We start from the raw sequence: 27,239 nt of genomic DNA, 5'->3' as shown, positions 1-27,239 counted from the left end.
CCGACATAGTCTTCCTCCAAGAGACACACCTGAGAGAACAGGACCGACTGCGGGTAAGAAAGGGCTGGGTGGGACAAACCTACCATTCCTGCTATGGGACAAGGGCCAGAGGTGGTGGCAATACTGATCAGCAAGAGGACGATGTTTAGGGTGACAAAGACGGTTACGGACCCGGGGGACGGTACGTCATGGTCAGCGGGGTCCTGGAAGGGGCACCCGTAGTACTAGTTAACTTGTATGCACCCAACTGGTATGACACGAGCTTCATCAAGAAGACCATGGCAGAAATCCTTGACATAGCGACGCACCGACTAATCATGGTGGGGGGAGGGGGCACTTCAACTGTGTACAGGATCCAACGACGGACAGATCAAACCCCAAAACGGGGGAAACCACAAGCCTGACAAGGGAACTCAGTCACTTTCTGGAACAGATGGGAGCGGTGGACCCCTGGAGGTTCACCCACCCAGGGGAGAAGGAGTTCTCCTTCTTCTCCCCAGTACACAACGTATACACCAGAATTGACTTCTTGTGGTGGGGAAAACGGTGCTTCCGGGGATAGACAAAGTGGAATACTCCGCAATTGTGATATCAGACCACGCTCCACATTACATGGATGTGAGGCTGGAGACAGGCAGGGCCCAACGCTCCACATGGAGGTTGGACATTGCCCTACTAGCTGACAAGGCCTTCAACGAAAAGATGTCGCGGGCCATAGCAGAGTACACGGAGAACAACCAGAACGGGGAAGGTCTCACCCTCCACGTTCTGGGAAGTGCTAAAGGCCGTATTAAGAGGGGAAATCATCACTTTCAAAGCGCGAAGAGATAGGGAGGAAAGGGCGGCTAGGCAGCAGCTGGTCGACTCTATACTGGAGGTAGACCATAAATACTCCGAGGCCACGGCCGTAGAGCTCCTGGTGGAGAGGAAAGAGCTACAAAGGAACTTTGATCTGCTCTCCACCAGGAAAGCAGTGCACCAACACCGCCAGGCACGTGGGACCCTATACGAACACAGAGACAAAGCCAGTTGCCTGTTGGCACATCAGCTGAGAAAGCAGGCCTCCACCAGAGAAATTGCACAAATCACAGAACCAGAGAGGATTAACAAAACCTTCAAGGCCTTCTGCCAAGGGCTGTCCACCTCAGAGCCCCCAATGGGGGAGTACGAGATGAAACGGTTCCTTGATGGATTGGACATACCAGTCGTGGAGGAGGGCAGAAAACGGTGTCTGGAAGCACCCCGAGCACTGGGAGAGATCATGGACAGCATTAGCTCCATGCAGGCGGGAAGGCACCAGGACCAGACGGGTTCCCAGCGGACTTCTGCAAAACATTTGCGACAGCATTGGCCCCGCACCTGCGGGAGATGTTCACAGACTCGCTAGCTAGGGGCACATTGCCACCCACGCTAGCACAGGCCTCAATCTCGCTGATACCTAAGAAAGACAAAGACCCAATGGAATGTGGGTCATACAGACCCATCTCACTGCTGAACGCAGACGCCAAAATACTGGCCAAAATCCTAGCCAAAAGGCTTGAAGACTGCGTACCAGAGGTGGTCGCAGAGGACCAGACGGGCTTTGTCAAAGGTAGACAGCTTACCTCGAACATCAGGGGCCTGCTGAACGTGGTAATGACCTCCTCCGGGGAGAGAACACAAGAGGTGATCGTTTCCCTAGACGCAGAAAAGGCCTTCGACAGAGTCGAATGGAAATATCTCAGAGAGGTACTTCGGGCTTGGAACTGGGTTCACCTCCTGGGTAAAGCTCCGATACACGCTCCCATGGCGAGCGTACGGACAAACAACAACAACTCCGGATACTTCCAGCTGCACAGGGGCACCAGACAAGGATGCCCACTGTCCCCGCTGCTGTTCACCCTAGCGATCGAGCCACTAGCAATCGTGCTGAGAGCAGCAAAAAGCTGGAGGGGGATCCGAAGGGGCGGCAGAGAGCACAGAGTCTCACTCTATGCAGATGACCTGCTCCTCTACATTTTGGACCCACAAAGCAGCATGGACGGAATCATTGCGCTCCTGAAAGAGTTTGGCGCCTTCTCGGGCTACAAACTCAACATGAGCAAAAGCGAGATCTTCCCAGTACACCCGCAAGTAGGAGGGCAGCAGTAACGGGGCTGCCGTTTAAACAAGCCCGACACAAATTCCGCTACCTGAGGATCCAATATCTCATGACTGGAAAGGGAACCACAAATGGAACCTCACCACTCTGACAGAGGAAGTAAAAAAGGACCTGCAAAGATGGAACACACTCCCACTCTTCCTCACGGGGAGAGTCCAGACAATCAAAATGAATGTATTACCCAGGTACCTCTTCCTACTTAGATCCATTCCGATCTACATCCCCAAGGCCTTTTTCAAAGCGCTGGACAAACTAATCATGGCGTTCGTATGGGGGGTGGAAGAATGCTCGGATCCCAAAGAAGGTCCGACAAAAAACAAAATCCAGGGGAGAGGCTAGCCCTCCCAAACCTACAATTCTCCCACTGGACAGCGACAGCCGAGCAAATCAGGGGATGGATCAAGGAGCCAGAAGCCGAGGGGGTGCGTGCAGAAGAGGCCTCCTGCATGGGGACCTCCCTCCGGGCCCTCGCTACGGCAGCACTCCCATCCCCACCCAAAAAACACTCCAGCAGCCCGGTGATGATAGCCACCCTTCAGTCCTGGAACCAACTACGGCAGCAATTTGGCCTGACCAAAATGTCGGACAAAGCTCCCATCTGCAACAACCATAAGTTCACACCAGCACTGACTGACACCACCTTTAAAAGGTGGGGACAGGACAGAGGGACACTGACAGTCAGGGACCTATACACGGACGGCAGGATCGCAACACTGGACGAACTGACAGAGAAATTTCAGCTAGCCAGGGGGAGCGAGCTAAGGTATCTGCAGCTTAAAAACTTCCTACGAAAGGAGACAGGGACGTACCCAGAACCGCCACGACAGACATTACTGGAAGAGTTACTGGACGCAAGCATACTAGACAAAGGAAACTGTAGCGGCATGTATGACCTACTGGTAGAAAGGGCCGACACCGTACTGGACGCAACAAGAAAGAAATGGGAGGAGGATCTGGGGATTGAGATAGGGTGGGGACTCTGGAGCGAAGCACTGCATAGGGTCAACTCCACCGCCACGTGCGCAAGGCTCAGCCTGACGCAGCTAAAAGTGGTACATAGAGCCCACTTAACAAGAACCCGTATGAGTAGGTTCTTCCCGGAGGTGGAGGATAGATGTAAATGGTGCCAAGGATGCCCGGTCAACCACGCCCACATATTCTGGTCTTGCCCCAGACTTGCGGGGTACTGGACTGTCTTCTTCGAGGCCATGTCCAAAGTGGTGGGGATGAGGGTGGAGCCATGCCCGAAAGTGGCGGTCTTCGGGGTATCAGACCAGCCAGATCCATTCCTGGGGAGGAGGGCGGACGCCCTTGCCTTTGCCTCCCTGATCGCCCGCCGTAGAATCCTGTTCGGCTGGCAGTCAGCAGCACCACCCAGAGCTGCAGACTGGCTGTCCGACCTCTCAGAATCTCTCCAAATGGAGAAATTCAAATTTGCCATCCGAGGGTCAGACGACGGCTTCCACAGAACGTGGGAGCCATTCACCCAATTGTTCCGGGACCTGTTTGTGGCCGACGACAAGCTGAAGAATGGCCAGGTAGCCAAGAATCAGGGGAAGGTAGCCAAAGCATGAGAGGGAGGGATAGACTGGGGGAGGGGGTGGGGGGGGGGGGGGGAAACAGCTAAATCTAAGAGGAAAGAAAGGTGAACTGGGGGAGGGGGGAGGGAGCAGAAGCGGGGGTGGGGGGGAGAGGGGGGGGAAGAGGGAAGGGACAGGGAACGAGAGAGGATAACCAAGGAGGTGGGGGGGGGGGGAGGCAGGGAAATGACAGCCAGAAGGAGGGCACGGGATACAATAACAAACCTGGCAGCTACAGGAACGGAGAACAAGGAGAATACAGGCAAAAGATGGGAGGGAGGGACGACAATGGCAGCGAGATCCACCCGGGAGAAGCAAGAGAAACCCATTTGAGTATTGCCCACTGTAATTGTTTCTCCGGCACCCAAATGTATATATACCTCCCCAGTCTCCAGCCCTCCCCCCCTCCCTCATCTCTCCCCCCCCCCCCCCCCCCCCCACCCCCTAAACCCCCCCCCCCCCCCCCAAACAGTTGCCTACTTGTGTGTTGTGAATAGATTTGCCAGTTGTACGGAGTTGCTGCTGTTGAGCTGGTGCACAATACCCTACCAGTTATTCTATTTTATTTTTTATTATTACTTTTTTTTGGTATGTTTGGGTGTGCCTTTCTCTTCTATATATATATTTCTTATTCTGTGTACATAACAGTAAATATACTTACAATAAAAAACATTTATTAAAAAAAAACCATGCCCCCCACCCCCACGTGTAAATCCCTTTTTAATCGGCCCTGTTCCTCAATTTACCACCTTTTTACGATTCGTATGCTGATAGAAGATTTCGGGATTCCCTTTGGTTGGCTGCCAGTCTTTTCTCATAATCCCTCTTTGCTTCTCTAGTCTGTTCCGCTCTGAGCCTTCTGTATTCCTCATGGTTCTCCACTGTATTTTCCACCTGTCATAAGCACACTTCTTCTTCTTTATCTTACTTTCTATCTCCTTTTTCATCCAGGGAGCTCTGGGTTTGTTTGTCCCACCTTCCCTTTTAAGGGAACAGACGTTGACTGTATCAGAACCATTTCTGCTTCGTAGGTAGCACATTGTTCGGCCACAGTTTTTCCCGCCAAGCTTTCAATTCTGGAATGTAAAGTTAGTGTCAGTAACGGTGACCATGACAACTATCATAGATTTTTGTAAAAACCCACCTGGATCATAAATGCCCTTCAGGGAAGGAAACCTGCCACCCATACCTAGTCTGGCCGACATGTGACTCCAAACCACAGCAACGTGGTTGACGCTGAATAGCCCCTCTGAAATGCAAGCCATTCAGTTCAAGGGCAATTGGGGATGGGGTATACATGCTGGCCACGTCTCATAAAAATTGAAGAATAAAACAATGACTGAGTGTTGCATCAAGGAGCCCCAGAAAAACTGAAGTCAGTGGGAATTGGGGTGGGGGTGATGGTGCGTGGGGAACTCTCCATTGGTTGAAATCATAAAGGAAGATGGTTGAGGTTGATAGATGTCAATCATCTCAGTTGCAGGCCATCACTGCAGGAGTTCCTCAGGGTAGTATCCTCAGCTAAACCATCTTCGGCATATTCATCAATGTTCTTCCCTCCATCATAAGATCAGAAGGGAGGATGTTCGCTGATGATTGCATAATGTTCGGCACCATTTGTGACTCCTCAGGTATTGAAACAGTCCGCGTCCATTTGTAGCATGACTTGGGCAACATTCAGATCTGGGCTGATGAGTGGCAATTAAATTTGCTCCACACAAGTACCAGACAATGGCCATCTTCAGCAAGAGAATCTAATCATCACCCCTTGACATTCAATGACTTAACATCGCTGAATTCCCCCACTCTCAACATCGAGATGGACCAGAAGGTTCCTTTTACGAGAAACTGACTGGACCAGCTATATAAATACTGTGGCTACAAAACAGGTTAAAGACTAGGAAACCTGCGGTGAGGAATTCACCCCCTCATTCCCCAAAGATCCACCATGTACAAGGCACAAGTCAGGAAGGGATACTCTCCGCTGGCATGGATGAGTGCAGCTCCAACAACACTCAAACAGCTTGACACCACCCAGGACAAAGCAGCCCACTTGACTGGCACCTCCTCTACAAACATTCACTCCCTCCGATGGGCAGTAGCAACCGTGTGTACCATCTACAAGATTCATTGCATTATGAGGCTCCTTTGGCAGTATCTTCCAAACCCATGAACTCTTCCACCTTGAAGGACAGGAACAGTACACACGTGAGAACACCACCACTTGGATGTTTCCCTCCAAGTTACTCACCATCCTGGCTTGGAAATATATCGCCATTCCATCTCTGTCACTGGGTCAAAATTCTGGAACTCCCTGCCGAACAGCACTGTGGGTGCACATACACCCATGGACAGCAGCAGTTCATGAAGGCAGCTCACCACCACCTTCTCAAGGACAATATTTCTTTTTTTTTAATTTAGAATACCTAATTCATTTTTTCCAATTAAGGAGCAATTAGCGTGGCCGATTCACCTACCCTGCACGTCTTTGGGTTGTGGGGGCGAAACCCACGCAAACACTGGGAGAATGTGCAAATTCCACACGGACAGTGACCCAGAGCCGGGATCGAACCTGGGACCTCAGCGCCATGAGGCAGCAGGGCTAACCCACTGCGCCACCGTGCTGCCCTTTCTCAAGGACAATTAAGGATGGACAATAAATGCTGACCCACTCCCATATCCCATGAAAAAATAAGTAAAAATAAATTAATTCTCTCATCACTGCTGCTCCTCCAATGCCTTTGCTGTCACCTTGCCCAGCACACACTGCTGCCATCCATACCAAGATGATGCAGCCACAGCTAGTCCACCAATGCCTGGAGCTGCTTGATGGCATCCTGCCACACCATATGCATTCTACCCCAGTGAAAGTCAGCAGCCTTCCGCCAACCATACTGAAGCAATTGGGTTAGAACTGTGAAGCAATGCCTAGGATAGGCAAAGGCACATGGAAGCAGGTGATTAACTGATGTTTGTTTGCAAATTGACATGCTTTGATTTTCTAAATTTCATTTGGAATAGGAAGCATTGTGGCGCAGTGGTAGCGACCCTACCGCTGCACCAGAAGCTCTGGGTTCAAGTCCAACTCCAGGACTTGTTGGTCACAGAGGAGCATTCAATGTGGTTCAGCTTAGGAATCCTTCCAACACTTTCCCCTCTATTCCCCAAAGGGTAAAAGAAAAATGGGTGTGAAGATATGCCAACAACAATTTGGAATGGATACGTTGTGGTGGAATTTGTTTTTGAATTGTGGCCAATCTGACACCATCGCAGTCTGAAACAGGGGAGTTCAGATGTGGAACAAAAAAAGAAAATGCTGGACAATCTCAGCTCTGTTCTCTCTTCACAGATGCTGTCAGACCTGCTGAGATTGTCCAGCATTTTCTGTTTTTGGTTCAGATTCCAGCATCCGCAGTAATTTGCTTTTAATCTGAGTTCAGATGTGTGACTGTTGGTGAATGTGAAATTGGGGCTGCATTTCTTGGCAGTACTCTTGGATGAGCTGATTGTGGACAGCCCAGACAGAAAGGGGCTGCATTGATTGTCTCTACCCTTCCCCCTCCCCATTTCCCTCCCACTCGGCTGGCCACCATATAATTGGTGGCACGGGCTGTGACATCATGATTGCCACTTGCAGAAGACTACTAGGAATCTCGTCCTGGTGCCGTGGTGATATTTGTGGAACATCTCAGAGTTGGCAATATGTGTGTAGTGAATGGGAATTCTACCATGGGGAAGGCTGATACCACGTGCTCACACTCTGCCTGCTTCTCTCTCGCAGAAGAGAATGAAATTGATTCAACTCTGGTGAAATACAGAACCTCAGAAACCTCCCTTATGCAACATCGACAGCAAACTGGGAGGTGTTGTAAATATCACCTGCAGCAGTCTGAAAAGAGTCTAACTCCTAAATGTTCATAGCCGCAGTCACCTTCACAGCCAATGGCAATGCTGTGCTCCCCCTGTCCTGAGACTGCAGTGTGTCTGCAGTGGGTGGCAGGTTTCAGAGAGGATGTCCTTATTGGGGCAGATGTCTAAAGTATTGTTCCTCCTTGATGTTTAGGCAGGAGAATTTCTCCCTGAACGACTGGGGCAGATATGTCCTTTTGCTGAAAGCTCTCCTCCTCTTCCTCTTTGAGCAACTTGTCCTATTCTTTATTTTCACCTCTGTTCATTCTTCCGATCACGCTGAAGCACAAAGGGAGATGCTCAGGACTATTGCACCCATCTAGGAGAATCCTTTGTGCAGAATCCTTGAAATCAGGACAGCATGTGTCACACCGCAGCACGGTAGCATGGTGGTTAGCATAAATGCTTCACAGCTCCAGGGTCCCAGGTTCGATTCCCGGCTGGGTCACTGTGCGGAGTCTGCACGTCCTCCCCGTGTGTGCGTGGGTTTCCTCCGGGTGCTCCGGTTTCCTCCCACAGTCCAAAGATGTGCGGGTTAGGTTGATTGGCTATGCTAAATTGCCCTTAGTGTCCTAAAAAATAAGGTTAATGGGGGGGGGGGGGGGGGGGGGGTTGTTGGGTTACGTGGATAGGTTGACTTGAGTAGGGTGATCATTGCTCGGCACAACATCGAGGGCCGAAGGGCCTGTTCTGTGCTGTACTGTTCTATCTATCTATCTACCGTGAAATCCTTGCAAAAGCTGGCAGAAAACAATCAGCAACAAAGCTGAATATTGTTTGAAGACCCCTTTCAATTAAGCTGGTTTAATAACCAGGAAGCCAGCAGTAGGAATAACAAAGGATTTATTTAACTGAGCACAAAGTCTGCCCACGGCAGTAACTATTTCCACTTCACAGTCCCAATTGGGGCAACCACCATGCCGGTTCCTGCTAGGGCCGGCTTTTATGCTCGATCTCATCAGCCCCCAGCGGGAATGCTTAAGATCAATTACAGCTTCCCCGTGGGGGTTATCCACCTGCTGGGAGCAGTGGGAGAGGCAGGTGGTCTCCTGCAGTTGACACGTTCAGCAGTTCGAGGTTAAGAGATGCTGTTAGTTGGAGTGTTGAGCTCTAAAATGGTCGTGCTTGTGTTGAATCAGGATTACACATTTGTCCGTGTGGGAAGCGTGGGCGCATGCCACAATGTCATTTTGGAGCCAAATCGGCTCCCATACAACCAGAAAGCTGGCACTCCGATGCCTAATTTCACAGCTTGTGTTTTATAAAGGGCCATTTAGGGTGAAGTGATAACGTCAGAAAAATTATCAGCCCAGCTTCAAACAGCAATGGGGAATATCCTCAATAATTTAATAAGTGAAAACCATCAGAATTAAGTAGAGCTTTTTTATCAACAGAAATCATTAACTTGCGCCTTTCTAAAATCAAATGTCAGAAAAATATTTAAAAGGGTGAGTGGAATTGGATTAATCGGATTGCTCTTTCAAACAGCAGGTACAGGAACGAAGGGCTGAATGGCCTTTCACGTGCTGTAACAGTGTATGATTCCCATAGGATCCAGACTGCCGATCAGAAATGCATTGTTTATTATCTTCTCCTGTAGGCAAACTGGTCATTTCAGATGGTAATGAAGAGCCTATCTTGCTTCGTACACGAAGTATCCTGATTGAAGATGGTGGGGAGTTGCACATTGGCAGTGAGGACTGCCCATTTCAGAAAAACTTCACCATCATTTTATATGGAAGGTAAGGAGAATACGGAATAGATTTTCCACATTGCAGGAATTTGGGTGCCGAGATCAGTACACTGCACGATTTTCAGTCCATGGAACCATGTTGACTTCTTTATCGGAATCCCAAAAATGCAACCCCAGCTCACACATACCTCCATGGAAGGGTAAAATGGACAATATTGAGAGATCTATCCTTCACTCCCAATTTTTTGTTTTATATAAATTTAGAGTACCCAATTCGTTTTTTTCCAATTAAGGGGCAATTTAGCGCGGCCAATCCACCTACCCTGCACATTTTACCCACACAAACATAGGGAGAATGTGCAAACTCCACACGGACAGTGACCCAGAGCTGGGATCGAACCTGGGACCTTGGCGCCATGAGGCAGCAGTGCTAACCACTGCACTACCGTGCTGCCCCGTTCACTCCAAATTTTAACTAGTATTGACTTCCGTGGGAATCAAAATGGGGAGAGGTGTGTAAGAGACAGTTGAATAAATTACTTCCCGTTTTACATTACCACTTGATGTTAAAATTAGTTCCAACGTCTGGAGCACAAATTCATAATATTTCTCCCCAATATAGTTTATGAAAACTAAAATATCTTTTTATTCTTGGATGAAATGCTTTGCCTCTACGAGTTTCACTTCTATGTTGTCTTTTTTGAAGATCTGATGAAGAAACAGAAAACCTTCACAGCTATTTTGGGTTGAAGTTCATTGGAGTTGGTAGAGGAGGGACACTTGAAATTCACGGTGCTCACAAACTGTCCTGGACATTTCTGAACAACACCCTGCACCCTGGTGGGATGAGCAAGGGTGGCTACTACTTTGAAAGAAGCTGGGGCCAGCGAGGCATTATAGTCCATGTAATTAACCTGATCGGAGAAGTCGTCCATTCAGACAGGTGAGTTTAGACCAGTCATTTCCATTTTTAGTCCATATTGGCCATCTCATCTGTCGTGTTCAATTCTTCCGTGAGTCTGTTTACTATTTATGCTCACTGTGCTTGATTAGTTAAGTCTGGGTGTGGACTCAGAAGAAAGTAAACAAATTGGAGCAGAGCTGGAAGCCAGAGCTGAAGCATGAAGTAGATACACACATAGAAACTAGTGTCATCTCTGCGTAGCTCCAAGGGATACAAAATATACAACATGATCCACTGCAATGTTGGAAAGAGTCTGAAACAGCTGCTGCTCCCATGATGCACGGCTTTGATGTGTATCTGTTTGTCATGCTTGCACTCGCTACTCTGACGGGCTTCTTGTTGGATTTGAGTTCTGCATCTGCTGTTCTTGACGGCTTTCAGGGTGATTGATGACTTTGATGCCTCAATTAAGTACCTCTATTGTTTAAAACAAAATCACAGATTTGACACCTATAAAAGCGAAGATGAAAGTAAACGTCTTGCTGAGTACTTGGACAGAGTTAAGGAAGGCCTGATAATTTCAGTGGCTGTGAATGACGAGGGGTCAGCCAAGCTGGATGACTTTGCCAAGAATGCACTGTCAAAGCTCGGGAGCAAGTATTTCAGACATCTTGGATTCAGGTAAAACCTTTTAAAATGTACTTTTTTTTTAAAAGAAAGGATCCTAACCATAAAATTAAATTGACTACTTGGTGAAGTTTAATCCCTTGAGTTCATCACATTTGACAGTCTGCCTCTTTCTTGCTGCCAAGCAGGGAGCTCTGGCTTCTCAATCACTGCTCCACATCCACATTGTAGGCCATCAACTCCCCCCATTTTCCAAGTGCTCATAATCTTAATCCTGCCTTAATTATCGTGAAAAATTGGCAAGAAGTCCTCAACAGCGAAGCATCAATGGGCAGTGGATTAAAAATAGAGTTTATTTATTGGAGTCAATCCAATCTAATTTAGTATATTTTCCTCTCACAAAAGCCTGGCTTCTCTTGCTATTTGGGACAGTCTTTGGAATGGGATATAATATGGTAGCTGTAATAATTTCTGACCTCATAGAATCCCTTTAGTGCAGAAGGAGGCCATTTTGTCCATTGAGTCTGCACCCCGACCTTGTGAAAGAGCACCCTACTCAGACCCACACCCCCGCCTTATTCCCATAACCCCATCTAAAATGTTGGATACTAAGGGGCAATTTAGAATGGGCAATCCACCTACCCTGCACATCTTTGGACTGTGGGAGGAAACTGGAGCAACCGGAGGAAACCCACGCAGACTCGGGGAGAAAGTGCGCACTCCACACAGGCTGTCAACCAGGTTCGGAATGGAACCCGAGTCACTAGCGTTGTGAGGCAGAACTGATAACTACTTCGCCCCATGCCTTGGATCTACGTCACTATTCCTTCACTGTCACTGGATCAAAACCCGGAACTCCCTCCCTAACTGCACTGTGGGTGTACCTACACCACATGGGCTGCATGGACTTCAAGAAGGGAGCTCACCACCACCTTCTCAAGCGTAATTAAGGATTGGCAACAAAATGCTGGCTGAGCCAGTGATGCCCACATCCTGTGACAGAATAAATTTTGAAAACATCGATTGCAGCCAGTGGCCATTTAGCCAATCTAGCTCACCCTTCAATAGAAACCTGAGATCCGCCACATCCTCCTATCCAACTGCCTTGGACTTCATTTCACATATATCTGTATTGAATTTTATCTTCTAATAGTTCTAACCACATTCAGATATTGTTCAGGTACTTTTGAATTCACTTGGCTTCTATGTACCACTCTGATTTCTTATTTTCCACCTAGGTTTGTATCATCCGTGAATAAAAACCCAGATCAAACCCAAACCCAGGTCACTTAGGGACATCTGAAATGTTAAGATCTGTCGACCTTAAATTTGTGTAACCTCATTGGTGTAATTTCCCTTTAAAGGTGAAGTTCTGTTAACAGTTCTACCTGCATTTCTGTTCAGCCCCCATCGCGATATCCCAACTCCTGTGAAAACTGAGGAAAAGCGTTTTGTATCCCGGTCATTACTACATGTTACACTTGAGATTGCATGTGGTTGTCAGGGTGGTGTGTAATGTGCAATGTCAATGCCTGTACCTCTGTGTTGGTGTTAATGGAACTTGCTCAGTGTGCAGTGTGGAGCATAACGTACAGCGTCACTTCACATTGCCCAGTTTCACCAACGCGCAGATGCAGTGCAAATGGACAGCGAATTCTGTATGATCCCATCATCAGAGAATTAAAGTAACCTGTTGACGGGAGGCGATGTGACACAGGGGCCGGGATTCTCCCCTAACCGGAGAGGCGGGCCGTATCGGCGCCGAGGAGTGGCGTGAACCACTCCGGCATCGGGCTGCCCAGAAGGTGCTGAATTCTCCACACCTACAGGGGTTAGCGCGGTGCCAACCGGCACCGAAGGGCTTGGCACCACGCCAACCGGTGCCGAAGGGCCTCCGCCGGTTGCCGCGAGTTGGCGGAAGCGCGGGAGCGCCAGCGTGTGCTGGCGTGATCCCAGCGCATGCAGAGGGGGATCTTCTCCGCACCGGCCATGGTGGACCGTTACAGCGGCCGGTGTGGAGAGAAAGAGTGCCCCCACAGCACAGACCCGCCCGCGGATCGGTCGGCCCTGATCGCGGGCCAGGCCACCGTGGGGGCACCCCCCGGGGCTAGATAACCCCGCGCCGCCCGCAGAATCAGGTCCTGCCGGTACAGACCTGATGTATTTCACGCCGGCGAGACCCACGGACAACGGGCGGCCTCTCAGCCCATCGCGGGCCGGAGAATCGCTGGGGGGCAGCTGCCAATGGCCCCCGACCGGTGCGACGTGATTCCCGCCCCTACCGAAACACCGGCGCCAGAGAATTCACGCCACCCCCCGCTGATTCTCCAGCCCGGCGGGGGTCGGAGAATGTCGTCCAGGGTCTTGATCGGTAAGGTTTAATAATTTAATTAACATAAACCGATTGCCCCCATTCAATGGGGCGGTCAGAGATTAAATGCACCAGACTGGAAACAGAGCCATCAGCGAGACCTTGCCCTGACCAAAGACCTTTTCACTAATTGGGCAAAGTTACGTTTTATTGGTTGATTATGTTTCTGGAGTCAGAAGCTGTATCAGAATTGGAATAAAAATTCAAGTTAATATTTGGTTCTATTCCCTATATAGTTTGTTTTTATTTTGAAGGCCTATTTGAGAAGTTTGGTTTCCGATGTTTCTGAGTGTTTATTTTGATCACGTATTCTTAAGCAAGATTTTGCCTGTCCCCACCGAAAGTCTGCCTTAACGACAAGGGACCCGATCGAAGGTCTCATCGCGCCCGACCCTGGACGCAACAAGGCTGTCCTCGCAATGCTTGGGACGTCTGCCGAAATCAACGAGATCTCACGAGATGTCGCGATGTGGACCTCACTCTCACTGTGCGAGATCCAGATTTCATCGCAGCGTCTCCCAAGATCCTGTTGTATCTCGCGAGACGTGTTGAGCCGGGTAGATCCCGGGAGCAGGGTCTCCTGGCTTTCATCAGCCACGCTGAGCCCAAAATGCAGCTCGCTAGGGCACCGTTTGATTGTGTCCTAAGTGAACTTGTGGGTTGCCCGCACCTCCCACCCATTGGTAATGTCATCCCCCACACACATGGGCATTACGCCACCCCCTCCCTCAAATGAGGACATCCTGATGTGGGGTCTCTGGGGATCTCCCATCTTCAGCCCCCCCCCACACACTCCCTTACAGGCCCACCCTTCCAGGACCCCCACCCATCACTCCCCCAACCTCCCAGAGGCCCGTACTTACCTGCCATGCACACCGCCACCCTCATACCCCCCTCCGCCCTCCTTTCATGGGCATGTCCCCCCTCGGCCGCTGACCTTTGGCAGTGCCATCTGGTACTGAGTCACCCTTGCACTGCCACCTTGGCACTCGAGCAGTGCTTCTGCCAGCTTGGCAGTACCACCTGGTCACCTTGGCAGTGCGTTTAAGGGGGAGGGCCTGGGGCCACCCTCAGGGGCCACCCTGCACTGACTGTGGCCACCCAGGGGTCTCCGATAGCCCAGGAGACCCCCCCTGGTGCTGTTCTTCCAGGTCCACGTTTGTGTGGACCAGACCTGAACGGTGCTGAACAGTGCCCAGCTGTGGCTTTGCTGTTGAGGTCGGCAGACCCTGGGTAAGTTCGGTGCACACCGTTTAGTCTTTCCCCTTTTGGGGGTAATTCTGACTCCGACACCACGCGGGTCTTGGGGTGTATCCTGCGAGGCGTGAATACTGCCGGGAAACACACGAGTAGCCTATCCTGAGATTCACCGGCCGCACCGTGCTCGAGTGAGAATCGTTCTCAGTGCTGCAGGCATTCAGAAACATCCCGCTGAACTTGCCTAAAATGGGACTCTGTATTTTCCCCTTCAATCATGCCCAAGATCTTTCAATTTAAGTTTCAGCTGTGGCCCAGCTGGGACACTTTCAACTCGGAGTCAGAAGGTTCTGGGTTTATGCTCCACTGTGGAGACTTCGCACACAATCTTGGCTAACACTCCAGTGCAGCACAGAGGGAGTGCCACACTGTCTTTCAGATGAAATGTTGAACTGAGGCCCTGTCTGCTCTCAGGTGGATGGGGTTGATCCCAGGACACTATTTTGTAGACAAACAGGAGAGTTATTCCTGATGTCCTGGCCAATAATCATAACTCAATCATATTATCATATTCCTGCTTATTGGAGCTTACTGTGTGAAAATTGGCTGCCCTGTTTCCTACATTACAACAGAACAACACTTCAGAAATACTTCACTGGCTGTAAAGCCCTTTGGGACATTCTACAAAAGGTGCTATATAAATGCAAGTCTTTCTTTTTAAATTCAAAGGCACCCTTGGAGCTTTATCACTATTAAAGGTTCGCCCGAATCTTCTGCTGAAGATCATGTTATTTATCAAGGTAAATGATGAGACACGTTCTATATTCTTATTATAACTAACTTTAAAATGAGAAAGGTTTTATAAACTGGCAAGATTTGTATTTGATTGAAAAATAAATCCGAGGTTATATTTACCAATTGCTTTCCCCCAGAGACGGAGTGTCAGGAAATTCAAACTTGTACAGAACCTTGGTTAAACTAGACTTGGAATATTAGGAACGATTCTGGTCTTCAAAAAGGGTCTGGATAGTATGTACGTCAAAGGTGCATTAAGAATGCAGAAGGATAAGGGTCCCAGACGGAGGAACTGAAACTTAAATGGGAGGAGGAGCTAGGCGGGGAAATGGAGGATGGGCTGTGGGCAGAGGCCCTGAGTAGGGTAAATTCGACCGCAACATGTGCCAGGCTCGGCCTGATTCAATTTAAGGTCGTTCACCGGGCCCACATGACGGTGGCTCGGATGAGCAAATTCTTTGGGATAGAGGACAAATGCGCTAGGTGCGCAGGAGGACCAGCGAACCATGTACACATGTTTTCGGCATGCCCTAAGCTTAGGGGGTACTGTGAGGGATTTGCGGGTGTCATGTCCCGGGTGCTAAAAACAAGGGTGGCGATGGGTCCAGGGGTGGCAATTTTTGGGGTTTCGGAAGACCCGGGAGTCCAGGGGGAGAAAGAGGCCGATGTTTTGGCCTTTGCTTCCCTGATAGCCCGCCGACGAATATTATTGGCATGCAGGGACTCAAAGCCCCCGAAGACTGAGTTGTGGCTTGCGGACATGTCGAGTTTCCTGGGTATGGAAAAAATTAAGTTCGCCTTGAGGGGATCTGTACAGGGTTTCGCCTGAAGGTGGCAACCATTTATTTACTTTGCGGGAGAGTGAACGTCAGCAGGGGGTGGTGGGGGGGCGTTAGAGTAGAGTAGGAGGGATAAATTGACGGGTAGTATCGGTGGGAGAGGAGCGGGCTTGTGCAGTATGTTACGATTGAAGTATTGAATGTACGTGGATGTTTGCACATTTTTGCCTTTTTTTGCTTTCTTTCTGTTGATGTCTGTAACTGTTTACAAAGCCAAAAACTACCTCAATAAAATTGTTTATTAAAAAAAAAGAATGCAGAAGGATAATGCCAGGCTCCAATCACATTTTTAAAATTATACAGGATATGGGCTTGCTGACAATTGTCAGTATCCCATGAATTATTCTTCAAATGGGTGACTAGTCAGAGCTATTTTGGAGGGCACATTGCTGTGGACTGAGAGCAGGCTTGTCCAACCTTTTCATTTGTGAGGGACCGCATTTTCATTTCTTTTCTCAAGGGGCCTGTGAGAAATTTCAGACAGACTATTGGTACAAAATTAAACTCAATGTTTTTAAAATGTGAGTTATTAAGGAAAGAAACAATTGCTGAGCAAAAATAAAGCAATGTCATAGCAATAAACTGTTGAAATAAAAAGAGGAATGAATGAAAATGAGTGTGAGAGGGTTAACGTGCGAGGCTCAGTCTCAGGCTGCTCACTCACACATCCACACCCACTGTGAGTGCGTATGAGTTAATGTCGATGAGACTGAGTGAGATATGTAAAATTAGGAGTAAGATAGACACACACATGCCTACTCACCCACACCCAAACATGCACTCACTCACTCCCAAACACACACTCACTCACTCCCAAACACTCACTCACTCACTCCCAAACACACACTCACTCACTCCCAAACACTCACTCACTCACTCCCAAACACACACTCACTCACTCCCAAACACTCACTCACTCACTCCCAAACACTCACTCACTCACTCCCAAACACACACTCACTCACTCCCAAACACTCACTCACTCACTCCCAAACACTCACTCACTCACTCCCAAACACTCACTCACTCACTCCCAAACACACACTCACTCACTCCCAAACACACACTCACTCACTCCCAAACATGCACTCACCCACACCCAAACATGCACTCACTCACTCACTCCCAAACACACACTCACTCACTCACTCCCAAACACACACTCACTCACTCACTCCCAACCACTCGCTCGCTCACTCCCAAACACACACTCACTCACTCACTCACAAACACGCAATCACTCACTCGCAAACACGCACTCACTCACTCCCAAACACCCACTCACTCCCTGACACGCACTCACTCACGCACTCCCAGACACCCACTCATTCCCAAACACTCACTCCTAAACACGCACTCACTCATGCATCCCAAACACGCGCTCACTCACTCACTCCCAAACACGCACTCACTCACGCATTCCCAGACACGCTCTCATTCAATCCTAAACACTCACTCCCAAACACGCACTCACTCACGCACTTCCAGACACCCACTCATTTATTCCCAAACACTCACTCTCAAACACGCACTCACTCATGCACACCCAAACACGCACTCACTCACTGTCAAACAAGCACTCACTCACTCACTCCCAGACACTCACTCACTCCCAAACACGCACTCACTCACGCATTCCCAGACACGCACTCATTCAATCCTAAACACTCACTCCCAAACACGCACTCACTCACGCACTTCCAGACACCCACTCATTCATTCCCAAACACTCACTCTCAAACACGCACTCACTCATGCACACCCAAACACGCACTCACTCACTGTCAAACAAGCACTCACTCACTCACTCCCAGACACTCACTCACTCCCAAACACGCAATCACTCACGCACTCCCAGACATGCACTCATTCATTCCCAAACACTCACTCACTCACTCCCAAACACGCACTCACACACCCCCAAACACACACTTACTCACTCCCAAACACACTCACTGATGTACTCCCAAACACACACTCACTCACTCACCCTCTCCCAAACACAAATTCCCAAACACACACACACCCAAACACACACACACACTCCCAAACACACACACACTCCCAAACACACACACTCCCAAACACACACACACTCCCAAACACACACTCACTCACCCTCTCCCAAACACAAATTCCCAAACACACACACACCCAAACACACACACACACTCCCAAACACACACACACTCCCAAACACACACACTCCCAAACACACACACACTCCCAAACACGCACACACTCCCAAACACACACACACTCCCAAACACGCACACACTCCCAAACACGCACACACTCCCAAACACGCACACACTTCCAAACACGCACACACTCCCAAACACGCACACACTCCCAAACACACACACACTTCCAAACACGCACACACTCCCAAACACGCACACACTCCCAAACACGCACACACTCCCAAACACACACACACTCCCAAACACACACACACTCCCAAACACGCACACACTTCCAAACACGCACACACTCCCAAACACGCACGCACTCCCAAACACGCACGCACTCCCAAACACGCACGCACTCCCAAACACACACACACTCCCAAACACGCACACACTCCCAAACACGCACGCACTCCCAAACACGCACGCACTCCCAAACACACACACACTCCCAAACACGCACACACTCCCAAACACGCACCCGCCTGTTTCCCGCCTACCAAAAGAAAACCTCCTTCTCCCATCAAACTCACCTCAACAGCTGTTTGCTGCTCCTCCAATCACCGACTGTTCCTCTCCCACATTTGCTGCAGATAGAGCGCATAAGCAGCAAATGTGGGAGAGGAAAGGCCTGTGATTGGTGGAGCAGCTCCTTGCAGAATCTCCCACTTGACTAACCTGTCTGACCAACATTTTGAAAACTGGCTTCGGGCGTCACCTTGAATGGCTTCAGGGGCCACAGTCCATCCCGTGGACTGCCGGTTGGACAAGGCTGGCCTAGAGACACATGTAGGCCAGATCAGGTAAAGGTGACAGATATCCTTCACTCAATGGCATCAGTGAACGAGATGAAATTTTACAACAACTGTTGACGGTGTCATGGTCACCTCTAGCTTTCAATTCCGGAGTCATTAATTGAATTTAAATTCCACCAGCCAGTGACATGCTATTACTCCCTTCTAACAAACTGGGACTTTTAAGAAGGCTAAAGTGCAACCTAGTCCAGGCCTTTAAAATAATAAAAAGGTTTGGTAGATGTTTTCAATAATAAGGGACACCAGAACTAGGATCCATTGATATAAAATAGGCATTGATAAACCCAATAGAAATTCAGGAGGGCCTTCTTTACCCAGGTAGTGGAACTCTCTCTCATAGTAGACAGCCGAGGTGACTAGCACAGATGAGTTCAAGGGGAAACTATATCGTAGATAAGGCAGAAAGTAATTATACATTATGCTTAGAAGGCAAGAGAAAAGAAAGGTAGGAGGAGGCTCATGTGGAGCATAACCACCAGTATAGACCAGTTAGACTGGTCGATATTCACCCATGAATCGTAGAATCATAGAATTCCTACAGTGCAGAAGGAGGCCATTCGACCTATCAAGTCTGCATGACCCTTAGAAAGAGCACCCTACCCTATCCCCGTAACCACACCTAATCTTTTGGATACTAAGGGACAATTTTGCATGGCCAATCCACCTAACCCGCACATCTTTGGACTGTGGGAGGGAACCGTAGTACCAGAGGAAACTCGTACAGACACGGGGAGAAAGTGCAAACTCCACAGGCCAAAATTGAACCCAGGATCTTGGCGCAGTGAGGCAGCACTGTGCCACCACGTTGCCCCAAGCGATACCCCATGTTAGGAAAAGGACATATGGGCATTGAGAAGGTGAAAAAAAAGATTCACAAGGAGAATGTCCGAATTAAGAGGAAATACTGGCCAGGAGTGGCTGAGAAACCTGGGGCTCTTTTCTCTATTGGGGTTGTGCTGTAGGTCCAATGTAACTCAATGGAAATAGTGCTCCATTTTCTACTCATTAAAATGTACATCTGGCTAAGGGTGCCCCCCAGTGGTGAGACTCCACACGGGGAAGGTGTAATCAGAAAATGTTGCCCTTTTAACTTCCCCGCACAAATTGGGCAGAAGATTGACACAACGCTCAAAGAAGCAGCCTAAATGGTAAAGTTAATGTGGAAGTTTTGGGGAACCTCCATGGACATTGAGGGCCGATTGCCAAAGAATGTTTCCAAAAGACATTTCTCGGAAAAATGTAAACATTGAAGCTTTTGTTTGGAGAACTCGCAATGGAGAATGTTGGAACTCGCAATGGAGAATTCAGTGTTGAATTGAAGAGCTAACTCCAGTTCACCTTGTTGCTAATCCCACAGGAGCAAGAGGATCTGCTGCTGCAAAAGTGTTCAAACTTTTCCGCTCCTCTGACGGCAATCCTTTCACTGTTGGTTCAACAAGTGAGTGGGTACAAGGTAAGAACAAGAATACTTATAAATTTAGAGTACCCAATTCTTTTTTCCAACATGGCCAACACCTACCCTGCACATCTTTTGGGGTTGTAGGGACACAGGGAGAATGTGCAAACTCCACACGGAAAGTGACCCGGGGCCAGGATCGAACCCGGGTCCTCGGCGCCGTGAGGCAGCAGTGCTAACCACTGCATCACCGTGCCACCCCGGAACAAGAACACTTTCAATGTAGCTTTATTTTATATTTCTAAACAAAGCTTCATATTTCAAAGTCCTTGATTATTGAAGTATATCAAGAATGATCTAGACTTTGGTTTGAGCTGACAAATAGCCAAATGAGACGGATTTCTGGGGCAAACTTGAAAGTTGAGGCTGCAGATTTAAAACTTTTACCTGCATGGTAGCATTCTGTCCACTGTGGTGAAGCCAGTGCACAATGGGATTATGAGACAGGGCATCATGTTCCAGACTACACTTGTTGTACATTGTTCTATTATCTGTAAACATCTGTAAAGAGTGGAGAACTAATTGTTAAGTGTAAGTGTTCCGGTGGGTCAGGGAGGACACATTAGATGGTTGCACAGGAGACTGATGTGATGTGTAACTAAACCATTTCATACTGGTCCTTCTATTGTACATGACAGCATGGCAAGTTGCAGATAAAGAAGTCTGATATTCGCAAGCTTCAACTGTAATTATTGCTAACACAGGGGTCCAAGAGACAAGAGAAACAGCAGCACTGGATCAGATCCTTGGTTCAGTGGGGAGCAATCCCACCTCTCAATCAGAATGGGTTCAAGTCCCACTAGAGATGCATTGAATATTCCCCCACCACGCGAAACCCCTCCCACCCTAAACACCCCCATCACTCGAAATCCCCTCCCACCCTGAACCCCCAACTGCCCTTAACCCACCCCACCTACACCTCACCACAGCCCTAAATCCCCTCACCCCCTCATCCCCCTAAACCTCCTTGCCCCACCATACCCTCTCACCTCCCCAAACCCGGTCACCCCTACCAAACACCCTCACTGCCCTAAATCCCCCTCACACCCCAAACCGTACTGACCTTGGATTTCCCTCTTACTTTTGACTGATCTCTGGATTCCCCTCCTTCTGCATCTTTTTCCAAAACCCATCTCTTTAAATAAGCCACACAAAGAGAACAAAGAACAGCACAGCACAGGAACAGGCCCTTCGGCCCTCCAAGCCTATATCCAATCTAGACCAACTGCCTATATCCTTCTCTACCCCATCTGTTCATGTGTCTATCCAAATAAGTCTTAAAGGTCGCTAACGTATCTGCCTCAACCACCTCACTTGGCAGTGCATTCCAGTCCACCACCACCCTCTGTGTAAAAAAACTTCCCCCGCACATCTCCACTGAACCTTTCCCCCCTCACCTTGAACTTGTGCCCCCTTATAACTGTCATTTCCGCCCTGGGAAAAAACCTCCCAACTGTTCACCCTATCTGTGCCCCATATAATTTTAGAAACTTCTCTCAGGTCACCCCTCAGCCTCCATCTGTCGAGGGAGAACAATCCCAGTTTATTCAATCTCTCCTCATAGCTAATACTCTCCATACCAGGCAACATCCTGGTAAACCTTTTCCCTACTCTCTTGAAAAGTCTCTACGTCCTTCTGGTAGTGCGGTGACCAGAATTGGACACAGTATTTCAAATGTGGCCAAACCAACGTTCTATATAATTGTAGCATAATTTGCGAGTTTCATACTCGATACCTCGTCCTATGAAGGCAAGCATGCCATATGCTTTCTTTACCACCATTTCCACCTGTGCTGCCACTTTTAAGGATCTGTGGACCTGCAGGCCCAGGTCTCTCTGTGTGTCTTTATGCTCCTGATGGTTCTGCCATTTATTTTACAGCTCCCACCTGAATGGATCATCTCACATTTGTCCGGGTTAAATTCCATCTGCCATTTCCCCGCCCAATTTTGCAGCCTATCTATAACCTGCTGTATTCTCTGACAGTCTTCATCACTATCCGCAACTCCTGCAATCTTAGTATCATCCGCACGTCGTTGCTTTCTGATCTGTCTACTCACAACTCGGTGTCAGTTCTCATTCCACTAACTTGTGAAGACCGCCCAGTATTTTTTTACACTAAGGTCAGAAGGAAAATGCAAATTCCTGATATACGTCCTACCTGTCTGGCAGAAGCCAACAGTTGAAGTGCTGGAAAGCCAAGTATGTAACTTTATCAGGTACTTATTTATCAGCTGTGGTCTGCAAACTTGGCCCTCTGTGGGGAGCCGTCTGTGGTACCGTCCCCAGTCAGCTGACAGTTAATCATACAGATGGTGATCTGTCGGGTGTGTAGCTTCTGCTGGTGTTGACCTGCTTCCGGGGTGATCACCTGGAGGCAAGAACATGGGGCGGGATTCTCCAATCCCGCGGCAGAGTCATGCCAGCGTTTACGACGGCGTGAACGGGTCGCTTCCAGTACTAATTCTGGCCCCTACAGGGGGCCAGCACGGCGCCGGAGCCACCGCTCCAGCTGCCGATCCCGGCGTGGACTGTGCGCCGCGGGATCTGCGCATGCGCAGTTGCGCCGGCGCCAACGAGGACATGCGCAGTGGCCTCCTCCAATGCACCGGCCCTGACGCAACATGGGGCAGGGCTACAGGGGCCGGCGCGTAGGAAAGGAGGCCCCGAGCCACAGAGGCCGGCCCACCGATCGGTGGGCCCCGATCGCGGGCCAGGCCACATCGGAGGCCCCCCCCCAGGGTCGGACCCCCCTTCGCCCTCCCACAGGCCACCACCCGACCCTTCCACGCCGAGGTCCCACCGGCCCTGAGCAGGTTAGAACGGTGCCGGTGGGACTTGGCTCTTTTCTTACGGCTGCTCGGCCCATTCAGGGCGGAGAATCAGTGGGCCGGCCACGTAGAGCGGCCCGCGACCGGTGCCGCGCCAACCACACCGGCGCTAATGGCGTCAATTCTCCGCTCTGCCGGCGTCATGGATGGCGTGGCCCGTTCGCGGGGATTCTCCGGCCTGGCCCAGGGCTGGGAATATCCTGCCCATGTTTTTTAAATTTGTTTATGGGATGTGGGCAATGGTGGTCAGGCTAGCATTTGTTGCCCATCCCTAATTGCCCTTGAAAAGGCAGTGGTGTGCTGCTTTCTTGAACCTTTGCAGTCCCTGAGGTGTAGATGCAATCACAGTGCTTTTAGGGCGGGAGTTTCAAGATTTTGACCCAGCGATAGTGAAGGAATGGCAAAGTATTTCCAAGTCAGGGTGGTGAGTGACTTGGAGGGGAACCTATAGGTGGTGGGGTTCACAGGTATCTGCTGCTCTTGTCCTTCTAGATGGTAGTGGCTGTGGATTTGGAAGGTGCTGCCAAGAAACCTTGGTGACTTACTGCAGTGCATCTTGCAGATGGTACACATGGCTGCCGCTGTGTATCGGTGGTGGAGGGATTGAATGTTTATGAAAGAGGTAGCAATCAAGCGGGCTGCTTTGTCCTGGATGGTGTCGAGCTTCTTGAGTGTTGTTGGAGCTGCACTCATCCAGGCAAGTGGAGAGTATTCCTTTACACTCCTGACTTGTGCTTTGTAGATGGTGGACAGGCTTTGGGGAGTCAGAACGTGAGCTTTTCAGCATAGGATTCTTATTTTTTTGACCTGCTCTGGTAGCCACAGTATTTACATGGATAGTCCACTACAGGATGTTGACTGTGTGGGATTCAGCGATGATAATGCCATTGAATGTCACGAGACAGTGGTTAGATCCTCTCTTTTCTGGAGATGATCGTTGCCTGGCAGTGTGTGGCATGAATGTCTTGCACTTGTCAAACCTGGATATTGTCCGGGCCTTGCTGCACTTGGACGTGGATTGGTTCAGTATCTGTAGGCCCAACACGTATTTTTCTCTAAATTCCTCCTGGAATCACCTGGAAGCCCATTGCCATAGGACATCCATTTTACAGAACACCTTCACTAGATTAGTTTGAGGTAGGTAGACATTCTAATGTCATTCACAGCTGGTGTGGACGTGAATTTCAAGAACAGCACTGTTGTGTTATGTAATTTGGAATAACACAAGTTGCCACTTGATGCAGTTTTGAGTAAAAGATGCTCCAGACTTTGAAGTGAGTTCAATGTGTTTTATTGAAGTATTAGCACAGTTCTCAATGAGTCTGACTCTCTGCTAATCTAAATGTAGTAACTCAGTCTAACTGAACCAGCCTTGCTCTAAGCCACGTGCTGGGGTGTGATGCTGAGGATACACCCTGTCGGACTCTGTACATGTTGGTCTGTGGAAAGAGGTGGGGTGTGTGTGCCTCATCCCTTTTATAGAGAGATACCACCCCTGAGTATCCTGACTGGTCATTGGTCGTGTCCTATTCTATGTGTTCATTAGCTGCATGTTTGCATATCATGACATCTTCCCTTTTTTAATGTTTTGTTGGCATATGTGAATGTATTTACATGTGAATGAGTCTGTCTAACATGACTGACGGAGTACAACACAACAGAGCAAACAAAACAAACGTTCACAAGTCCAGTCTCTGAGGCTTGTGTCTGATCCTGGTCGACCGCCGGAGAGGTGGCGGAGGGCACGACGGCGTCTTGACAGGCGGGATGTAAGCCTGACTGGTGGCCTCGTGGTGTGAGGTATCAGGAGGCGGCAATTCAACATATGGAAATGGAGGAGAAAGTTGTTGCGGGCAGGCAACTTTGCGCAGTGCCAGACGATTCCTTCGCAAAATGGAGCCATCAGCCATACGTACAAGATAAGAGCGGGGCGCAGCCTGTCGAACAACGACAACTGGGGCAGACCACCCACCATCCGGCATCTTGATCCTGACAGTGTCTGCCGGGAATAGCACGGCCAGATCGGTGGCATGGGCATCATAGCCCTGCTTTTGACGGTCTCTGAGCTGCTGCATCTTCTGCAGAACCGGGAGGTGATCCAGGTTGGGCAGGTGTATGGCTGGATGTGTCGTCCGCAGGTCCCTGTTCATCAGGAGTTGAGCCGGCGACATGCCAGTGGACAATGGAGTCGCCCTGTATGCGAGCAATGCAAGGTGCATGTCGAAAGCAGAGTCCTTGCAGATGAGCTGTTTCACAATGTGCACCCCTTTCTCGACTTTTCCACTGGACTGCGGAGAGTGCGGACTGGAGGTGACATGCTGGAAATTGTATGACCTGGTAAACGTGGAGCATTCTCGACTGGTTAAGCACGGGCCATTGCCGCTCATGACAGTGATTGGGATGCCATGCCTTGAGGACGTCTCCTTACAGGCTTTGATGACGGTCCGAGAGGTGAGGTCCGGGTGCTTCAGCACAACAGGGCAATTCGAGAAATAGTCGATGATCAATACGTAGTCGCGACCATTCACATGAAAGAGGTCGATGCCAACTTTCGACCACAGAGTGGTCACTATGTCATGCTATTGGAGCATCTCCTTGCTCTGCACTGGCTGGAACTGCTGACAGGTAGCACAGTTCAGGACCATGTTCGTGATGTCCTGGCTGATGCCGGGCCAGTAGACAGCCTGCCGGGCTCTGCGTCTGCACTTCTCGATGCCCAGGTGTCTCTTATGAATCTGGCGCAGCACCAAGCTCTGGAGACTGAGCGGAATGACAATCCTGTCCAGCTTGAGGAGGATACCATCAATCACCGTCAGGTCATCCTTCACATTGTAAAATTGTGGGCAGTGCCCTTTCTGCCAGCCATTGGTGAGGATGTGGATGACGTGCTGCAAGACGGGGTCTTTGGCTGTCTTATCACGGATGAGAACTACCTTCTCCTCTGTCACCGGGAGAGTGCTAGCACACAGCTGCACCTGCGATTCGATGTGCTGGATGATCTCCAGCGGCTCACTGGGCGAGGTGACGGAGGGGGACAGTGCATCAGCGATGATGAGCTCCTTGCCAGGTGTGTACACCAAGTTAAAGTCATACCTCCTAAGTTTAAGCAGGATTCTCTGCAACTGAGGCGTCATGTCGTTCAGGTCCTTGTGGATGATATGGACCAGAGATCTATGATCCGTCTCAGCAGTGAATGTCGGCAGGCCGTAGACATAATCATGAAATTTGAGGATGTCGGTGAGAAGACCCAAGCACTCCTTCTCAATCTGAGCATATCTGGTTTCAGTGGGCATCATCGCCCTTGATGCGTTGGCTACTGGTGCCCAGGCTGATGTGTCATCTCATTGAAGCAACACTACAACAATGCCATCCTGACTCGCATCTGTGGATATCTTTGTCTCCCGGTCCGGGTCGAAGAATGCCAGGACTGGTGCAGTGGTGAGCTTGGCTTTCAGCTCCAGCCACTCTGTCTGGTGTGCCACCTTCCACTCAAAGGCAGTTGACTTTTTCACCAGGTTGCGTAGGGCCGTGGTGTGTGTGGCCATGTTTGGAATGAACTTGCCCAGAATATTGACCATACCTAAGAAGCGCAGCACTGCCTTTTTGTCCTCAGGGACCATCATCGCCTCGATGGCCTTGATTTTGTCTGTCCGGGCACACACCATGCTGTGAGATCTGGTCGCCAAGGAACTTGAGCGTCGATGTGCCAAAACAACATTTGGACCTGTTTAACTTTAGGCCATTGGCATGTACAGGGTGGAATACCTACTGGAGACGGGACACATGTTCTCCAGGGGTCGTGGACCATATGATGATGTCGTCCATGTACACATGAACCCCTTCAATGCCTTCCAACATCTGCTCCATGATGCAATGGAATATCTCCAATGCCG

At 49.5% G+C, this 27,239-nt stretch overlaps 1 protein-coding gene across 3 annotated transcripts in view; it reads left to right on the top strand.

Moving 5' to 3' along the window:
• LOC119974219 (cell migration inducing hyaluronidase 1) overlaps window positions 1-27,239 on the top strand; it is a 292,877-nt gene that overhangs the window by 135,492 nt on the left and 130,146 nt on the right. For all 3 annotated transcript variants that reach the window (XM_038812976.1, XM_038812974.1, XM_038812975.1), the window contains exons 4-8: window positions 9,230-9,371; window positions 10,029-10,265; window positions 10,728-10,907; window positions 15,151-15,221; window positions 20,417-20,512. In XM_038812976.1, coding sequence (XP_038668904.1) covers window positions 9,230-9,371; window positions 10,029-10,265; window positions 10,728-10,907; window positions 15,151-15,221; window positions 20,417-20,512 — 726 coding nt within the window. The remainder of the gene's footprint in view (window positions 1-9,229; window positions 9,372-10,028; window positions 10,266-10,727; window positions 10,908-15,150; window positions 15,222-20,416; window positions 20,513-27,239) is intronic.

The sequence above is a fragment of the Scyliorhinus canicula genome, chromosome 12, assembly GCF_902713615.1.
Source record: "Scyliorhinus canicula chromosome 12, sScyCan1.1, whole genome shotgun sequence".
NCBI classification, from domain to species: domain Eukaryota; kingdom Metazoa; phylum Chordata; class Chondrichthyes; order Carcharhiniformes; family Scyliorhinidae; genus Scyliorhinus; species Scyliorhinus canicula.
The sequence above is the reverse complement of the archived record's forward strand: the minus strand, read 5'-3'. Positions and strand labels throughout refer to the sequence as shown.